This window comes from Mesocricetus auratus, unplaced genomic scaffold (assembly GCF_017639785.1).
Source record: "Mesocricetus auratus isolate SY011 unplaced genomic scaffold, BCM_Maur_2.0 Super-Scaffold_100007, whole genome shotgun sequence".
In the NCBI taxonomy this organism is placed as follows: domain Eukaryota; kingdom Metazoa; phylum Chordata; class Mammalia; order Rodentia; family Cricetidae; genus Mesocricetus; species Mesocricetus auratus.
Window position 1 is genome coordinate 47,201,715 of NW_024429191.1, and position 15,537 is coordinate 47,217,251.

A 15,537-nucleotide genomic window follows, 5' to 3' on the forward strand; every position below is an offset into this window, starting at 1 on the left:
AACGAAAAGAACTTTCAGCACCCTCCCCAAGTTTTCACCAAAAGAGTCTTTAAAATATTCAATTAGTAATCTCTCCCTTCAAAGGAATTAACTGTAGGGCTCAGGCCACCCCAGGAGACTTTCCTGAACCCACACCAAGAACAGCCTGCCACCTGTACTTCTCAATCCCACCTCAGCAGCTGTCAGCCTTGGGGACTTTTCCCAAGGCCAGGCGTCTACCTCTCATCTGGACCCACTGATTAAACCAGAATCTCTGGGGTGGGACCCGAGTAGCATTTTGCAACATCCCAGATAATTCTCACACACAACCAAGAATGTCAAGTTGGGGAAAATATGCTTATGATGCCAGGGAGGGAAAGTACAAAATTCAACAGGAAAACAACTGGGGATGGGGTGGGGGCATGACGGGGACAGTTCCACACAGTGGCCCCAAGAAACCAGGGGGGGCTGGACCGGGGTGCTCCCTTCTCCCCCTCCCCCAACCCTTGGCAGAGCCACAGGAAGGAATAAAGAGTGATGGGAGCATCAAGAATGCACTGCAGAGCGGCTGAGCGCTGTCTCATGCTTCTGCCCTGCTAATGATTGCGTCTTCCTAAGGCTCGGGCACCTTCTGAGCAGCCTTCTTTCAGCCGCATTCAGGGCCTCAGGGAAGGGGGCGGGGCGGGGAGCGGGAAGAACGGGCTGCTGCTCAGTGAGATGGAACGAGGGTCCCTTTGTGGTGGGGAAGCTAGATGTGGTGCTTAATTTCTTAATTCTCATCACAATTCGGTTCACGGGAGCCTCCTGGAATGTCTTTATCCATCACAGATGGTTTGGGAAAATGATAAATTAATATTGTTATCAATGGAGGCATGGCTGAGATGGTTAAATAGCAACGTCTTCTTTGCAGGCTATAAAAAGAAAGTGCCTCCGCAGTCCATAAAGAAGTCAAATGGTAAACAAAAACTCCTATCTTTTGACAGATTCCAGGACGAGTATCATTCACAAACCATTTTGCAGAGAAAAGGGGAGAAATTCATCTCATCTGACTTTGTATAGGACAACAGCCCACACCATAATGAGGCTGGCCCGGCGCTGTGAAATCGTGCTGAATAGCTGAGGGTGCAGCGGCCTGTTCCCTGGGCATGTTTATTACAGCCCTTTGTATGCACCAACCCTGCCAGTCCCGGTTTGCTCCTAAGCGAGGGGAGGGGAGAAAGACCCCAACAAATTTGTTGCTATGAAACTTCCCAAATGGGGAGACTGCATAGTAATGTTTGGAATCAAATGCCCTTGCTCCAAGCTGTTCTTGTCTGGGTCCACCCCGGCTCGACACTGAACAAGGTCTTGAGCCAGCCAATCACCAGCAGTGTATGGGTGGCCTCGGCCCCCTGCCCGGGCCCCTCCCAGGCCCTGAGAAGTCAGGGGGTAAAGAGGGCCCCACTGTCATTCCTGAGCCAGCTTGGGCGTTGAGAGCCAGTTGTCCCAATTCCTCTGTGAAATGAGGGTAAAGCAAAGAAGCAAAGCCTTCCAGAGAGGACCTAGGATGGGGCTCCCCAAGGGCACTCTCAGAGGCTAGGGCAAGGGACAGAACGTTACCCACAAGATCTGAACTCCCCAGAGAACATGCTGTCGAAAGAGCACAAAACTAGGGGCCAACAGGCTTGCAACAAGGGACCACTGCTTAAACCGCATGGCCCTGGAGGACAGGCAGAAGGGTCCCACATGGTGGCAGAGAGGTGGGTGTTTTGACCAAGAAACTCAGAGGCACACATCTCCCCACCCAGCATCCAAGCTGCTCCTAACCCTGCTTCCTGCCGTGATCACCAGGTTGATTTTTGGCAAGAAATAGCCATAAAGGTATTCAAAGTTCCCACATCCCCTAAGGAGGAGACCCTGGGGAAGGGAAGAGTTGGAGGTACAGGGTGAAAACTCTCAAGGGATTCCTTCTAGTGGCAGTGCTGTCACATGTCTGCCCCTGGACTGGAGAGCAGCCTTTTCTCACCAATCATGAAGCGAGGCCTCTTTTCAGACTATACTTTTCCTGGCTAGTCATGCAGGATCAGGGAAGCACTCTCTTTCCTCACCATGGTGTGGGGCTCCCAAATCACTATCTTTCTTCCACACACCCTTTCCTGTCTCCCTCTGACCAGGATCCATCCTTAGCTTCTCCCCAACCCAAGTTATTCTTGGGTTCCCACCAAGGCCAGGGACAGCACTACAACTGAAGACAGCCACCCGGGCTGGCTACAGCATTTGAAGTCACAGAACAGGAGCACCGCCTCCTCTGTACCTGCCCCACCCTCGGCCCCAACTGACAAAGGATGATGAGCATCTCTGCCACAATAGGAAAAACCCAGCAGGGCAGGAAGTAGCCAGCATCCTTCCTCGTGATGAACACGGAACTTCCTGCTCTCCGGCACAGGACTACCACTGAAGTGGCTGTCCCTGGTTAAACTTTTTGGCCAAATGACCAATAAATCTGTGTCAGCCAATTGTTTACAAGATCCTAGCTTCCATCTCTTCTATAAAAGAGACAGCAGACTCTTTGGATCTAGGCAAAGGAGTTGGGCACGTTCCAACTCTGTTCTCTGAAGTCTCTAAACCATTTCTCCAGTTTTACCCTGCTCACACCTTCCTGAGAGTGTAGAACTTCCTTGGGCCTCACCGTTTGGGCCACCTCAAGTCTTCCTGGGCATTCTCTCCTGAATCTGTTGTCTCTCTGATTTGGAAATAGCTTCGCCATCTTTCTACTCAGATTCTCGTGGCAACCAACAAAGGCAGCCAATGCCACAGACATGGAGTGAGAGCCTGTGGGCATCTTGAGAGACACCTTACTCATCTGTACATGTGGAGTCCAGGAGACTCTCTCAGACGAGAGAGTCTGCAGAGCCAGTAAATTTGCATTGCTGTTTGGTTATCAAGGAAGTGTTCTGTACATGCAGAAATGGCTCCATGCTCAGAAGGGCACACTCCTGGTTGAAGCTCTGCCACTGTTGTTTTGAAATTCCTTATCATTTTTGCATAAAGAACCCTGTATTTTCATTTTGCATTGGATCCTTGGAGTTCTATCGTCATTCTGTACATAGGCGTCCTAACATCTGGTGTTTTTCCCTTTATGAAGACAACACCTCTCCTTCATTCAGAGGCTGAGCAGCATCCACAAAGGGTTGTTCACTGTAGTTCCCTATACAAGCTATCTGCCATGCTTTACACCCTCCTGGGTTGGGGTCCCTAAAGGTCCACTGTATTCTGGGATCCCTCAGGAAGCCATGCTCAGATATGCTCTAGCCCCAGACCCCAACGTCAGAGCAAGAAATCTCTAGTCCCTGGAATTCCCAAAAGCTAATGGTGGTGGGGGCTACTTTTCACTCCCAGCTCCTTCAGTTCCCTGGCATTTCATCAGCTCCTCTGAATCATCTGACCATTGCTTGCTTCATTTTTGTTGGTGAGAGAAAAACAAACAGCAGAAAGTTAAAACATTAGTGCTTGCTTCGGTGAACAAAAATAGTCGGCCTGTCGCCTTTTAAATTTTTTTTTGTCCTGAAAAGTAAAGCTATTTGCAGATGGATTAAATGTTCCCTTCTGAGACCCTGTCCTGAAACTGCCAGCCTCACTGCAACTGAGTGTGTGTCTGTGTGTGTGAAGGGGGTGGGCTGGGGGGCAGTGCACACACATCCAAAGGAGTGTGTCTGCGAGGGGCTGGAAAAAGAGGCTCCTTTGTCCCAACATCGGTAAGCCTGGTGAACATGACTCCCTTTCCTCTGGTATGCAGCACACCTGTGCTGAGGAGACGCTGAGGAGGAGGGAGGCACAGGGGGAAGCGCTGGGAGCCCGGCCCTGCACCCTCACAAGGCACTGCGCCTTCTACTTTCTCCTTTGAGCTGTGTCTCCATTGCCCCGTTGTTTTGGCTTACACCTCCAAATACCAGGGAGGCCTAGAGAGAAACAAGAGAAAGAGACTCTGTGTGTGTGTGTGAGTGTGTGTGTGTGTATGTGTGTGTGTGTGTGTGTGTGTGTGTGTGTGTATTTTGGTCTACTCCACTTTGTAAGGGAACTGGAGAGGGGGCAGAGAGGAAATCTGGTGTCCCTGAAAGGTGCTCCCTGACCCAAGACAACCTACCTTTGCAGGCCTTTCGGTGGGTGATGGGCTTGCCCATGTCTCGGTAGAAGCCCTCCTTGCAGTAGTGGCAGTGGCGGCCTGCGGTGTTGTGGCGACAGTTGAGACACACGCCCCCGCTCTTGCGCCCTGACAACTTGTAGAGCTCCATGTTGAATCTGCAGCGCCTAGCGTGGAGGTTGCAGTTGCAGGCTGTAGGGGAAACAGAAAGAAGCCGTCAGCACAAGGGGGTGGGAGGGCCGACACCCTGGGAAAAGGTCCATCCCAGGTCTCCCTCCATCTCCTACACTCTGGGAGCCTTTCCTTAGCTCCCTCACAGCGCGATCCCAGAACCACGCTGAGGCCTCCTGAAATCCATGCATTAAAGTCTTCCCCACACCATGATCTTGGACTTGCAACCTCCAGAGCTGGGAGAAATAAATGTGTTTAAGTCCCTCAGTGGGAACAGGCCACACCCAGATGCCCCGGATTCCACCTCACCTGCACCTCCTTTCTCCCGTTCCTCTGCCACCAGGGACTCTGGAGCCAACTGCCCTCTCTCCACCCCCCTATCCAGCACCACGAGGACCCCCAGTTTTCCTCTCTGCGGCTCTTCCCTGCCCATCTCACTTCCTTCCACTTCCCTGATCTGTCACTAGCTCAGAGGCCAGCACCTCAGCCTGCCCTGACGTCCCTGGGACCTAACTCCTGCATCTCACACCTCCTCTCTGCCCATGAGCAAGAAACCCTCACTTAAAGCTCAAAGTCTGGGGTCTCTACTTGGACCCAGAGGTGGCCCCCCTCCATCCTGCCTCTGTCAACCCTGTGGACCCAAAATATCTGGAAGGAAATTGCATCTATACTGAAATGTGCTGTTCTTACATTTTACTGGGTAGTTGAAGCCATCTAGAGATTAGTTCTAACAAGGAGTTTTATTTGCATAGACATAAGAGGATGTGTGGAGGCCATGTCCAAACACAAAGCCACTTTACAGAAGGGATTCCATGATGGAATTTCTGTGTCTTCAGGGAGTTCTAAGGACACATCACAGAGATAACTGTGACCAGAACAGGGTTTCTAAGCACCAACCTGAGGGTGTCCATAAAGACAAAGTCAAAATCATTTAGCACAGCCTTGGTGCCCTTACCAGGCCAGACCTACTCACTCCCTCCTGCTTCATTTATTCTGGTCAGTTTCCAAACCACGCCAAGTGTGGGGGTGTCCCTCCCCCTCCAAGGCCAGCATGTATCCCGTTCCTCTATGACAACCGTTCTCATGTGGCTACAGCCGCATTACCATCCAGGGGGTACAAATTCAGTGTCATTTCCAAGCTTAGCTCTAGACTTTGCTTGGCAGAGACCTCCAGCATGTTCCCCAAAGGGCTCTCTGTGCTTCACGCTAGGATCAGCCCCCACCCCAGCTGCTTTCTCTGGGCTTCAAACTCTAGGATACTGCCAGCTGCAAGCCAACCGCACTCCAGCACGCTCAGATACACCTTACCCTACGTTTTTGGAAAAGCCTGTATCAGTCATACAAAATTGCAAGCATCATCATGACATTTTTGCACATGGTATATGGTGTACTTTAATCATATTCACTCTGTCCTGTTCTATGCACATTTCATGGAATTTCTAAAGAAATGATGTTTAATGTTATACACTTAAAAACAAAAGCAAAAAAGAGAAAAGTTCACTCCTGTTTCCATAAACCACTGTGAACATAGCAGCTTTCTGCTGGGCCCAGCCATGGGACTATTTTATATTTTGTAGAAATAGAGGTGATACCTGTCTGCATCTAGCCTTGTAGCCTTTTTTTTTCCAGAATGAACAATAGTGTCAAATATGGCTCAATACGATCTTTAAAGATTGTGTGGTGCTCAGAGTTTAAAACACCATGGGTCTTTAGCGTGAGATGGATGGACTCTCTGAACAAGCTGTTCCCTGCAGCTCAGCACTAACCCCTGAACCACCTTTGGACCTGCACATCCACTGATGGACAGTGCATTCCTCAAGGCAGAATTCCGAGTTAAATTCTGGGTCTCTGTATTTTTAACATTGGATCGAAAACTCCAAGTTGCCCTCAAGGAAAGCTGAACTGGCTATGCCTCTTACTAGCAGGAAGTGACAGGTCTTATTTCACCACACCCTTGAAAAGAAGAACAACACACATTTGGTGTCAGCATTTGAAAAAAAAAAGGTTACAAACTGTCTGGGGAAAAGGCCCGCACATGGTATTCACTTGTGTCTATGATTACAGAAGAGGGGGCATTATCTTCCTGCGTCTCCACCATGGCCCAATTTTCCTCTCTCTATGGTTGGCTTAAAACATTTGCCTTTTCTACTATATAAGCTATAAATGTTTTTACTGGTTTCGTATTCAGATGCTATTTTTACATGTGAATTTTTTTCTTTACAACTGTGCCACTTTGATTTTGCTCTCTAGTGTTATAGGCATCCTTAAATGTTCTTCCAAGAGCCATTCTTCAAATCATGTGCCCATTAGTCACTCAACTAACATGCAGAGGTGGAGGAAGGCTTTCGTGGGGGTGTCAAGACAGCACCTGTCCTTTAGTCCAAAAGCAGCTAGAAGCCGGTTTGGACCGGAGAACAAATCTGACTCCCAAGAACTAAAGTGTTCCTGAGCAGGTGTCCCCAAGGGATGAGTTGAACCAGACACACAGAAGCTGCATCTCCACCCCACACTCAGCTAGACAAGGGATAGGACTTACTCAGATACACGTGGGGACCAGCCCAGCAGCCCAGCACTGAGAAGTCAGTGAGTAGAGCCCTAGCCTGCAGCAGGTCAGTCTTCCTACTGCTAGACTGCCTCAGAGAAGGTGGCCAGCATCGCCATATACACCAGATGAACCTGAACTACAGGCCAGAACTTGGATCTTTCCTGCAAGAACAGAAATCCCAAGACCTGGTGTACCTGCCCAGGGCCAGGATCTGCAGGGACCCCCGATCTCACTCCTCTTAGGCCTCCCCTGTACACAGAAAGGCCGCACAGCAGCATCTTTTGGTCCTTCTGGGAGTATGGGGCTGCCTTGCTGACCCCTTGGGAAAGCTCAAGCTAGATCTCCTTCCCTGCACACCTCACACCAACAAAAGGTTCTTTCCAAACAAGTGGTCATACAAAAGAAAACTCCGACTGCCAACATCAAAAAGCACCCCCTGCCCCTCCTTGGGCTGTCAGGGAACATCAAGTGATAATTACCCATGCTCAGACTTCTGCAAAGTATTTTACAGCTTGTTTTCTTTTCTCTTTGTTTTATTTTCTCTACACAAATGGAAAAATGCATTGGGCAAAGTGGCTCACATCTGGATCCCTCAGGCCCACAAAGAGGTGTCACCCAACTCTCACCAACCGCAGGCCTTGCCTCAGAGAGACACCCTAATCCCCCATGCCTTCCTGTTTATCTCCTCCTTCTCTCCCAGGCAAAAATATTGGGTATTAGTTTCATTATCAGATTTCAAGGCGGGAAGGAAAGGGCAGCCTTGTAAGAACAGAGGTCAGCTCAGGAGAGACGGGGTAGGAGGGAGCAGAGACCCTCCTGGGGGACCAGCCTGGCCCAGATCAAGGAGCCCTGCCCCACTGGTATGACTTAGTGGTTTGTCTGGGGGATTCCCTGGTCTCTCACAGAGATTCAGCTATGTCCTTGCTAGCTAGCATGTTGAGATAAATCAGACTCTTCTTGTGTAGCTGTATCTCAGACTCCTGAGGAAAGGCAGGAAGGAGTAAGAGGAGCAGGGACTCCCCAACTCCATCCCCCAACCAGAAACAGGACAGAAAGAGAAAGGGAACCAACAGGGAGCTCTTGTTTTCCTCTTCACCCAAATGTCCTCTGAGTCCTCAACTCCCAACTTAAGCCATTTCATTCATCTCTCCTGTCAACTGAACTTACCCAGCCCCTTGACACCTACAGCTGAGTTATATTCAACACACACACACACACACACACACACACGCACACGCACACGCACATGCACGCACGTAATAGTCCATGCATGAACTGTGTGTGAGACACAGAGGCAGAGGCTGGACAACTGCCAAGGGGCTCCTCCCTTAACAGAGGAAATGGTCAGACAGAGGAGCATACACTGATCAGGTGGAAGAGATGCTCTTAATCAGCTTTGTTACTTCACTGGGGACAAGGACAGGGTTTGATCTGCTAGCCCATAGCAAGCCTTGGTTATATTTTTGCAGTGCAACTGAGAGAAAGCAAATGCTCAAGAGAGAAGATGTGTGCAGGGATGGATAACGAACTGGTATGGGTGGGTAGATTAATTGATTGGTGAGTAGATGGATGGATGGGGTAGACGAACAGGTTGATGGATGGACCCATGGCATGAATGAGTGAGATGAATTGGTGGATGAAGTAGATGGATGGAGAGGTGGATGGGGTGGCTGAATGAATGGGTATGTGGATGGGCAGACAGGCAGGAAGGCCAGAAAGTAGATAGGTAGATAGACAGGACTAAGAGGATTTGCTGCCTGGCCCTCATCCCAAAGGCATAGTTTTGTAATTTTCCTGTAGTCCTGCTTTGAACTAATTTAAACTCATCTTTGTGCTTTGGTTAAACAATTTAATTCCACTTAAACAGACTTCGGTACGTCAGCGAAAAGAACCTTCATCTATATGCCATGGACTTTCTCTAGGGCTCTGAACACAGAGAAGTGAGTCTCAGCTATTTGACAAGTTTACAAAAACACAGGTTACTAATTCTCTCCCCCCCAAACACCTGATAAATTAAGACACATGCCTACCAAGACTATCCCAGGTCTAGAAAGCACCCAGAAGCACTGTTAATTCATATTGTGACCCCGACTCTCCAAAATTCACATGGCTCTGCTTGTCAATAGAAACAGGAAGACCATCTGGTCATGGGCCTCCTCAGAGGCTCTGGTCTTGAATTCAAGAGCCCCTTCTCTGTCTTCCTAACACACAGGACCATGGGACTGGAGGGAGGGAGGAAGGGACAGGCGGGCAGGCAGGCGGGCGGGCAGCAGTGGACTTCATTTCATCCTTCCTCTCTGGGACAGTTCTTTAGATTTGCCTGTGCTCTTTATACAATTGGTAATAGAATTTTGGACTTGCCTGCCTCCGGGCTGACAAAATAACCCACAAAACACCATCTGCAAGCTGGGTGCTTGATTTCTTTCCATTTATTTATTCTTGCTTTTTTGTTTTTGTTTTTATTTTTGAGGCAGGGTCTCACTATGTAGCTCAGCTCTGGCTGTTCCATAACTCACTATGTAGATCAGGCTGGCCTTGAACTCACAGAAATCCACCTGCCTCTGCCTCACAAGTGCAGGGATTAAGGGCATGAGCCACCACCAGATTAGGTGCTAAAGAAACTGGTCCCCACCCTGAGCTCTCTGTGATCCCTCAGAGGCACATTTCAAAGCATATGTATCATGGGAACATGGTCAGCACTTCTGGGTTCCCTCATTGTTTCTGGGGGTGCTATGTAAAGAAAAAGAGACCTACTCTGGTTTGATTTTAGGAGGTCCAGAAGCAAGCAAGACAGGGCCCTGCCTCATGGTGCATCTATTCCCAGAGGAGAGACAGGTCCATGAGAGACCCAGGATCTCTCGGCTATTGGCAGAGTTGCTGGGACAGTCGGTCAGGGGACAGTCATCCTGCTGTGTCCATCTGGGACCAGATACAGAGGACAGGGCCTGAAAGGAGAACCAGAGACGGGACAGGATGCTCTACCTTCACGGTTCTCACTGCATCTGCATACAAGCCCAGCCGGGGACGCATGCAGTTGCTTCTCTTTCTCTGAGATAGGGTATGACTATATAGCTCAGGTTGGCCTTGAACTTGTGGTAATCCTCTGGTCTCAGCCCCCCCCCAAGTGCTGGGATTAAAAGTATGCATCACTGTGCCAAATTCCAGACGTATGTCCCCTTTCTCTCTGGCTTCAAACTCACTATGTAGCCAAGGATATCCTTCCACCGTCTGATCCTCCTGCCTCTTCTTCTAGGATTACAGGCTGGTGTCTGCCACCATACACAGTATATGCAGTGCTGGGAACAGAACCCAGAGCTGTCTGCATGCTGGACAAGCACTCTACAAACTCTCCAACAGCCTCAGCTCCTGCAGGTGTATGTCTGACAAATGCTGCCTCTGGCCTGCGGATTTGTGTTGACTGATGGAACCAAATGGCAAAGAAACCAGTAGGACTGTCACCTACCCTGTGGAGAAAGTGCCTTGCAGGGAGGTGAGGGTGGTGCTTACAGCAGGGGTCCTGTGAGGAGGCAGTAGCTTCATTTTAAAAAAACCTTCTTAAGTAATTGGCGCAGTCATAAAAATATTTGAGAACTACTTTAAGAGTTGGAGGCTACTCCTATTCTCTTTGATTTATGACCTTGCTATCTATTTACTTAGAAATTGTCTGTCCCTTGTTTGGTAATTGTAACCATTCCTCCCACAGTGTCTTCTGAGCCTAGTTTGTGACAACGCCTGAAAACTCCTGACTGAGCAGCCATGGCAGCACACACCTGGCTCCTGTCTGCGATGGGGTTGAGCTGAGCTCTCCAGGGCCTCTCTCTGGAGGAGAGGCTGATGCAGGATAGGCCCAAACCAATCTGATAATAGTAATTTGTGTAAGCTAGATCAAGGTAACCCTGATGCCCAATGCATTTATGTGGCAGACTCTAGGTGTTGCTTTATAATTGGGAAGTTCAGTTGCAGGCACCACTGGTGGTCAGCAAATATTTATCGAATGCTACTATAACTCAGGAGCTACACAAGGAACTGGGAAGCAACAGTGAGCAGGACAGAGACTCCAGAGATAACCAGGTATGGTCAGTTAATCCCATTGTCACTGCTCTAAAGAGAAAGGGGGGAGAAGAATGTCTGAGGCCCCACATCCTGGGAGCTCACGAAGAGGCAGGGTACATGGGACTATAACTTATATGTATTTAAAAAGTCACACTGCATGCAGCCATCCATCATCACTAAGAAAGAGCCGGACACCAAGTGAAAGTCTCTTCATTTGCTTGGCCCCTCTGAGCCTGTATGTTCTTATCTGAAAAATGAGCTCATTTAGTCTGACCCTCTCTGTGTATAGTAGGCCCCCTCTCCCACCATGTCTGTAAATGTATCTTACTATACAGACTTGCTGATCATCATCAGCAGATACGGGGACCCATCTGTGAGATCAGGACAGGGGCATCTCAGGATGCAGTGAGGACTCTGGGAATAGCACAGGTCAGGCTGCACAGGGCAAGCAACAGGGAAGGGGAAGGTGCAGGCAGACCATGGATAAGACCATGGCTCTCAGGAGGGGGTCCTGCAGATAGAGGTGGCAAGTCTTGGCAGAGTAAGTAATGATACCAGAAATTGGGAATGGTAAATGCTTGGGTCTTCTAAAGAGGGAGAGCATGGGAGCAGGGTACCACTCTTTTTTTTTTTTTTTTTTTTTTTTTTTTTTAGAGACAGGGTTTCTCTGTATTGTTTTGAAGGCTGTCCTGGAACCCGCTCTGTAGACCAAGCTGGCCTCGAACTCACAGAGATCCACCTGCCTCTGCCTCCCAAGTGCTGGGATTAAAGGCATGCGCCACCAACGCCCGGCCAGGGTACCACTCTTTAGGGTCCTGGACCAAGGAAACTATTTGGACAAATAGCAAAGTGAGTGGTCCCCACTGCTTGGAGCTTTCCCATCTCCCTGTCCTGGGTCAGTGACCTGAGCAGATGCGGTCCTTCTGACTTGTTATTGGGTCAACAGTAGTCCAACCATACATCACAGCACCTGAGGCCACTTAGCTCACAGCCTCCCACACCCCCGAGATGGAGAGAGCATGGCATGGCCCTAAGCTATTTTAAGAGAGCAGCCACATAACTTTCATTATAATCTGTTGTTACCATCACTCTGTTTAACTATCAGTTATTACTAATCTCCTAGAGACACAGGAAAAGTACTCACAGGGCTTGCTACTATGACTGGTTTGGTGTTCCCATGTCATATTGGAAAACACCACACACACACACACACACACACACACACACACACACACACACACACACACGGGGCAGGTGGCAGTGTGCTGTAGTATTCTCTGAGGCTGAAGCAGGCTGAAGGGCTCTAACAGAAAACTAAAGAACAGTGAGTGAATGGGGTTCTATTCTTATCAGCCCAGAAACCCTGAAGCCAAAATCTCCCAAAGCAGCCTCTTCCCTCTCGGTGTGTCCTCTTAGAAGGCAGGCTTAAAGAGCCCTTTATCCCAAGGTTCCAATTTGAAAATAAAACCCGACTACCTCTTCCCTACCAAGGCTTTATTCTGATACCAGGGATGCTGTGGGTGGTAGGAGAAAGGGGGGAGAATGTGGGAAGTGCTTTGGAAGTGCAGTGTCCCAAGTGAGGGTCAGGGAGGCCTGGCTGCCAAAGACCGGCTTAGATGGTTTCTGATAAAGTCTCTCAGATAAGTGGCCGATGTTTGTTGAGGGCTTAGGGAGCCTTAGCCAAGTCTGATCACAAAGCAGACCTCTGTCAACAGTCCTTCAGGCCACTAATAGGGCAGAGCAAACACTACAGTAACAAGTTCTTCACACCTGTGTGGGGCTTGGGAAAGGTTTGGCCCCTTTGTCCACAGGCAGACAAAGAAGCTGCCAAGAAAGCCCTGGGCCCCCACCCAGCCCAGCCCCTGGGCATCTGGAGAAAGGCCTGGGGTCAAGACAGACAGCTTGAAGTCTGGCCAGCCCCGGCTCCCTCTGTGAGCAGAGACAGCTCCCAGCAGACAGGGAGACCCTCCAACGAGCAGAGTCCCTGAGAATGGGCAGCAGAGGACATTTCTGAAGCTGGGCCCAGGGCCACGGGAAGTATTAAGGCCCTGGAGTAGGAGTGTCCCCAGAGTACAGCCAAGCCTTAGAGGTTCATTCTCCCCCCTGTGCAAGGCCACTGTCCCCTCCCCTCTGTTGACTGCAGGGCCATCTCCCAAATCTCCTTGACCTCGCCGTCATTTTTTCCACTGACTCCTTTCTCTGTAAACATCTTTTCTTTCCCCTGCCCTTTTTCGGCTGTTCTGCCTTCCCGAAGGCTTTGAAATGCTCCTCTCCTAACTGTCCTGAGCCTTCCCTGTGCAGGAAGACTCAGGGTTCCCACTGCACAAACACCCTCCTCCCCACCCCTCTCTGTGGAGGAAATGCTGAGGTCAGGATAAGCCAGGAGCAGTCACCCATTCTTTGTCTGCAGCCCTCCTCAGGCCCACCAGCTCCAGGAGCCTGGCCCCAGGCAGCTGGAGGGTGGGCCTCCATCTGTCACCACCCCCAAGGAGGTCATCCCCGGCCCACTATGCACCATTCCCAATTCTAGGCCTTCCCCACCTCCAAGCAATCCTTCACTCCAAGTCTCTCTCAAACATTCCTCTCAACTCGTCACCGCCCTGTTCTGGAACCTTCCACAGCTGCCCATTTCTGAAGAGATGCAAAGTCCATTATTCTGAAGGGCATAAGAAAGGTTTCAAAATGGAGGTCTAGGGAAGTGGAAAGGTGGCTCCGTGGTTAAGAGCACTGGCTGCTCTTCCAGAGGACCCAGGTTCAATTCCCAGCACCCACACAGCAGCTCACAACTGTCTGTAACTCCTGTTACGGAACCCAACGCCCTCTTCTCGCCTCTGTGGCGATGAGGTGGTGCACATACATGGTGCACAGACATACAAGCTGACAGTGCACCCACACATGCTTTTTAATGGAGGTCCAGAGAGAGACTTACAGAAGAAACACCTCACCCCACTCCTGCTCATGACCAAGCTCCATCAGCCAAACAGGAAAGGAGATGTTGTTCACCCAGGGCAACACAGAACTTGGACAGGAGTGGCCTTCCAAGGTTCCCCAGCTCACCCTCTTGGGAGAGAAGGGAAGAATGTGGCAGAGGCTTTGCCAACGACCTGAATATAGTTAGTGATGGTTGGTTGGTTGGTTAGTTAGTTAGTTAGTTAACTCTTCACCTAAGTAGTCCAGGGCACTCCCTAGACCTCCTTCCCCAGAAAGAGTTGCATGGCTCTTCCCCCTGGCTGTTGGAATTCCTTCCTAAAGGCAGATAATATTCAAAGCAAAGGAGGATGTCTGAGAAGAGCCTGGGGGAGAAGGCACTGCCATGAAATCCTCTGCCTTGTGACTCATATGCCCTGCCAGATGCCTGCCTGCTTGAAGCATGGGGGCTTCCTTCCAATTGCTTTCCCCAGAGGTGGAGCACAGGCTCCATGCGCTGGACGTGTGAGAGCTGACTTGCCAGGGGAACAAGCCAAGCCTGGCTCCCAGTTCCCTGGAGTCATTTCCCATCTGCAATGGGTCCCATCACCAACTCTGGCACATGTGGGACTCCGGTAGTGATGGGGGAGGCTGGCATAGTGGGCTTAACGACTTGAAGCTACTCCGTTCTATACCAGTGAAGAGCATGTGCACTTGCTAGGATGCCGTCGTCCTTTGGCCACAGCTGAAGCTACCTGACCAGCTAGCTAACCCAGCCCTCTGGCTAACTCTGACTTGGGTCTTAAGCTCCAGAGACAAGTCAGCCTACACTGCTATAGGAACTCCACACTGCACATACCCAATAGCCTCACTGACACAGGTCCCTGACCATGAAGGAATCAGGCTGACACCTGGGCTCTGGTGAGCCATTCTACACTGACATTTGTTCTCCTAATTAATTTGATGACCAGAATTGCTAGATTTCACCAGTCAAGGCACAAGATGCCTACTTCAACATGAACTGCAGAAAGTGACACAGCAGTCCCCTATCCCCCCAGGTCCCCTATCCTCATAAGCCCAATCTTTGCCTGTTGTGTGGTTCCACGTGGCAGCTTTTTTCCCAAAGGCACACTCTACTGGTCTTGGCACTGGTGAGTCCCTGAAGTTAAAGGGATCCCACAGAATGAGGCAGTCCCACTGAGCTTTACAGAAATTAAAGGGTTGTCTGGTTCTGTAGTGTTTGCTTGCCCTGCGCCAACTTGTCCTTCCCTGTACACGTGACCCACTGCTGAAACACAACAGAAATCCTGTGGCCTCTTTTTGTTTGTTGTCTTCAAAACAGGGTCTCACTATGTGGCTCTGGCTGTCCTGGAACTCATTATGTAAACCAGGCTGGCCTCCAACTCATAGAGATCTGCCTGCCTCTGCCTCCCAAATGCTGGGATTAAAACGTGCGCCACTTGCCTGGTGCATCCTGTGACCTCTTAAGACCATATGGAGATGTACGAGAAAAGGGAAGGCACTGCCCATCGGACAGCTTCCCTGATGTGTGACATACAGAAATAATGAGTATGCCACTCTGCCCCACCCAGGTACCCAGGTAGTTTACTTATTCCTAGAATGCCATAACTTCACATGCAAACATTTCCCTATTATGGGACAGGGTACACGGAAGCAAGTATGACCTAAGTGGCTCAGAATAAGTAACAAAAGAGCTTTTCATCAGGGCATGCTTTGTGAAGGACCTCATCAACATCTGAGC

At 49.9% G+C, this 15,537-nt stretch overlaps 1 protein-coding gene across 2 annotated transcripts in view; it reads right to left on the reverse strand.

Annotated features, from left to right (window-relative positions):
* The window catches only part of Ntn1 (netrin 1), a 186,961-nt gene that overhangs the window by 58,643 nt on the left and 112,781 nt on the right, over positions 1–15,537 (reverse strand). For both annotated transcript variants that reach the window (XM_040748911.1, XM_005067594.4), the window contains exon 3: positions 4,103–4,291. In XM_040748911.1, the coding sequence (XP_040604845.1) occupies positions 4,103–4,291 (189 nt within the window). The remainder of the gene's footprint in view (positions 1–4,102; positions 4,292–15,537) is intronic.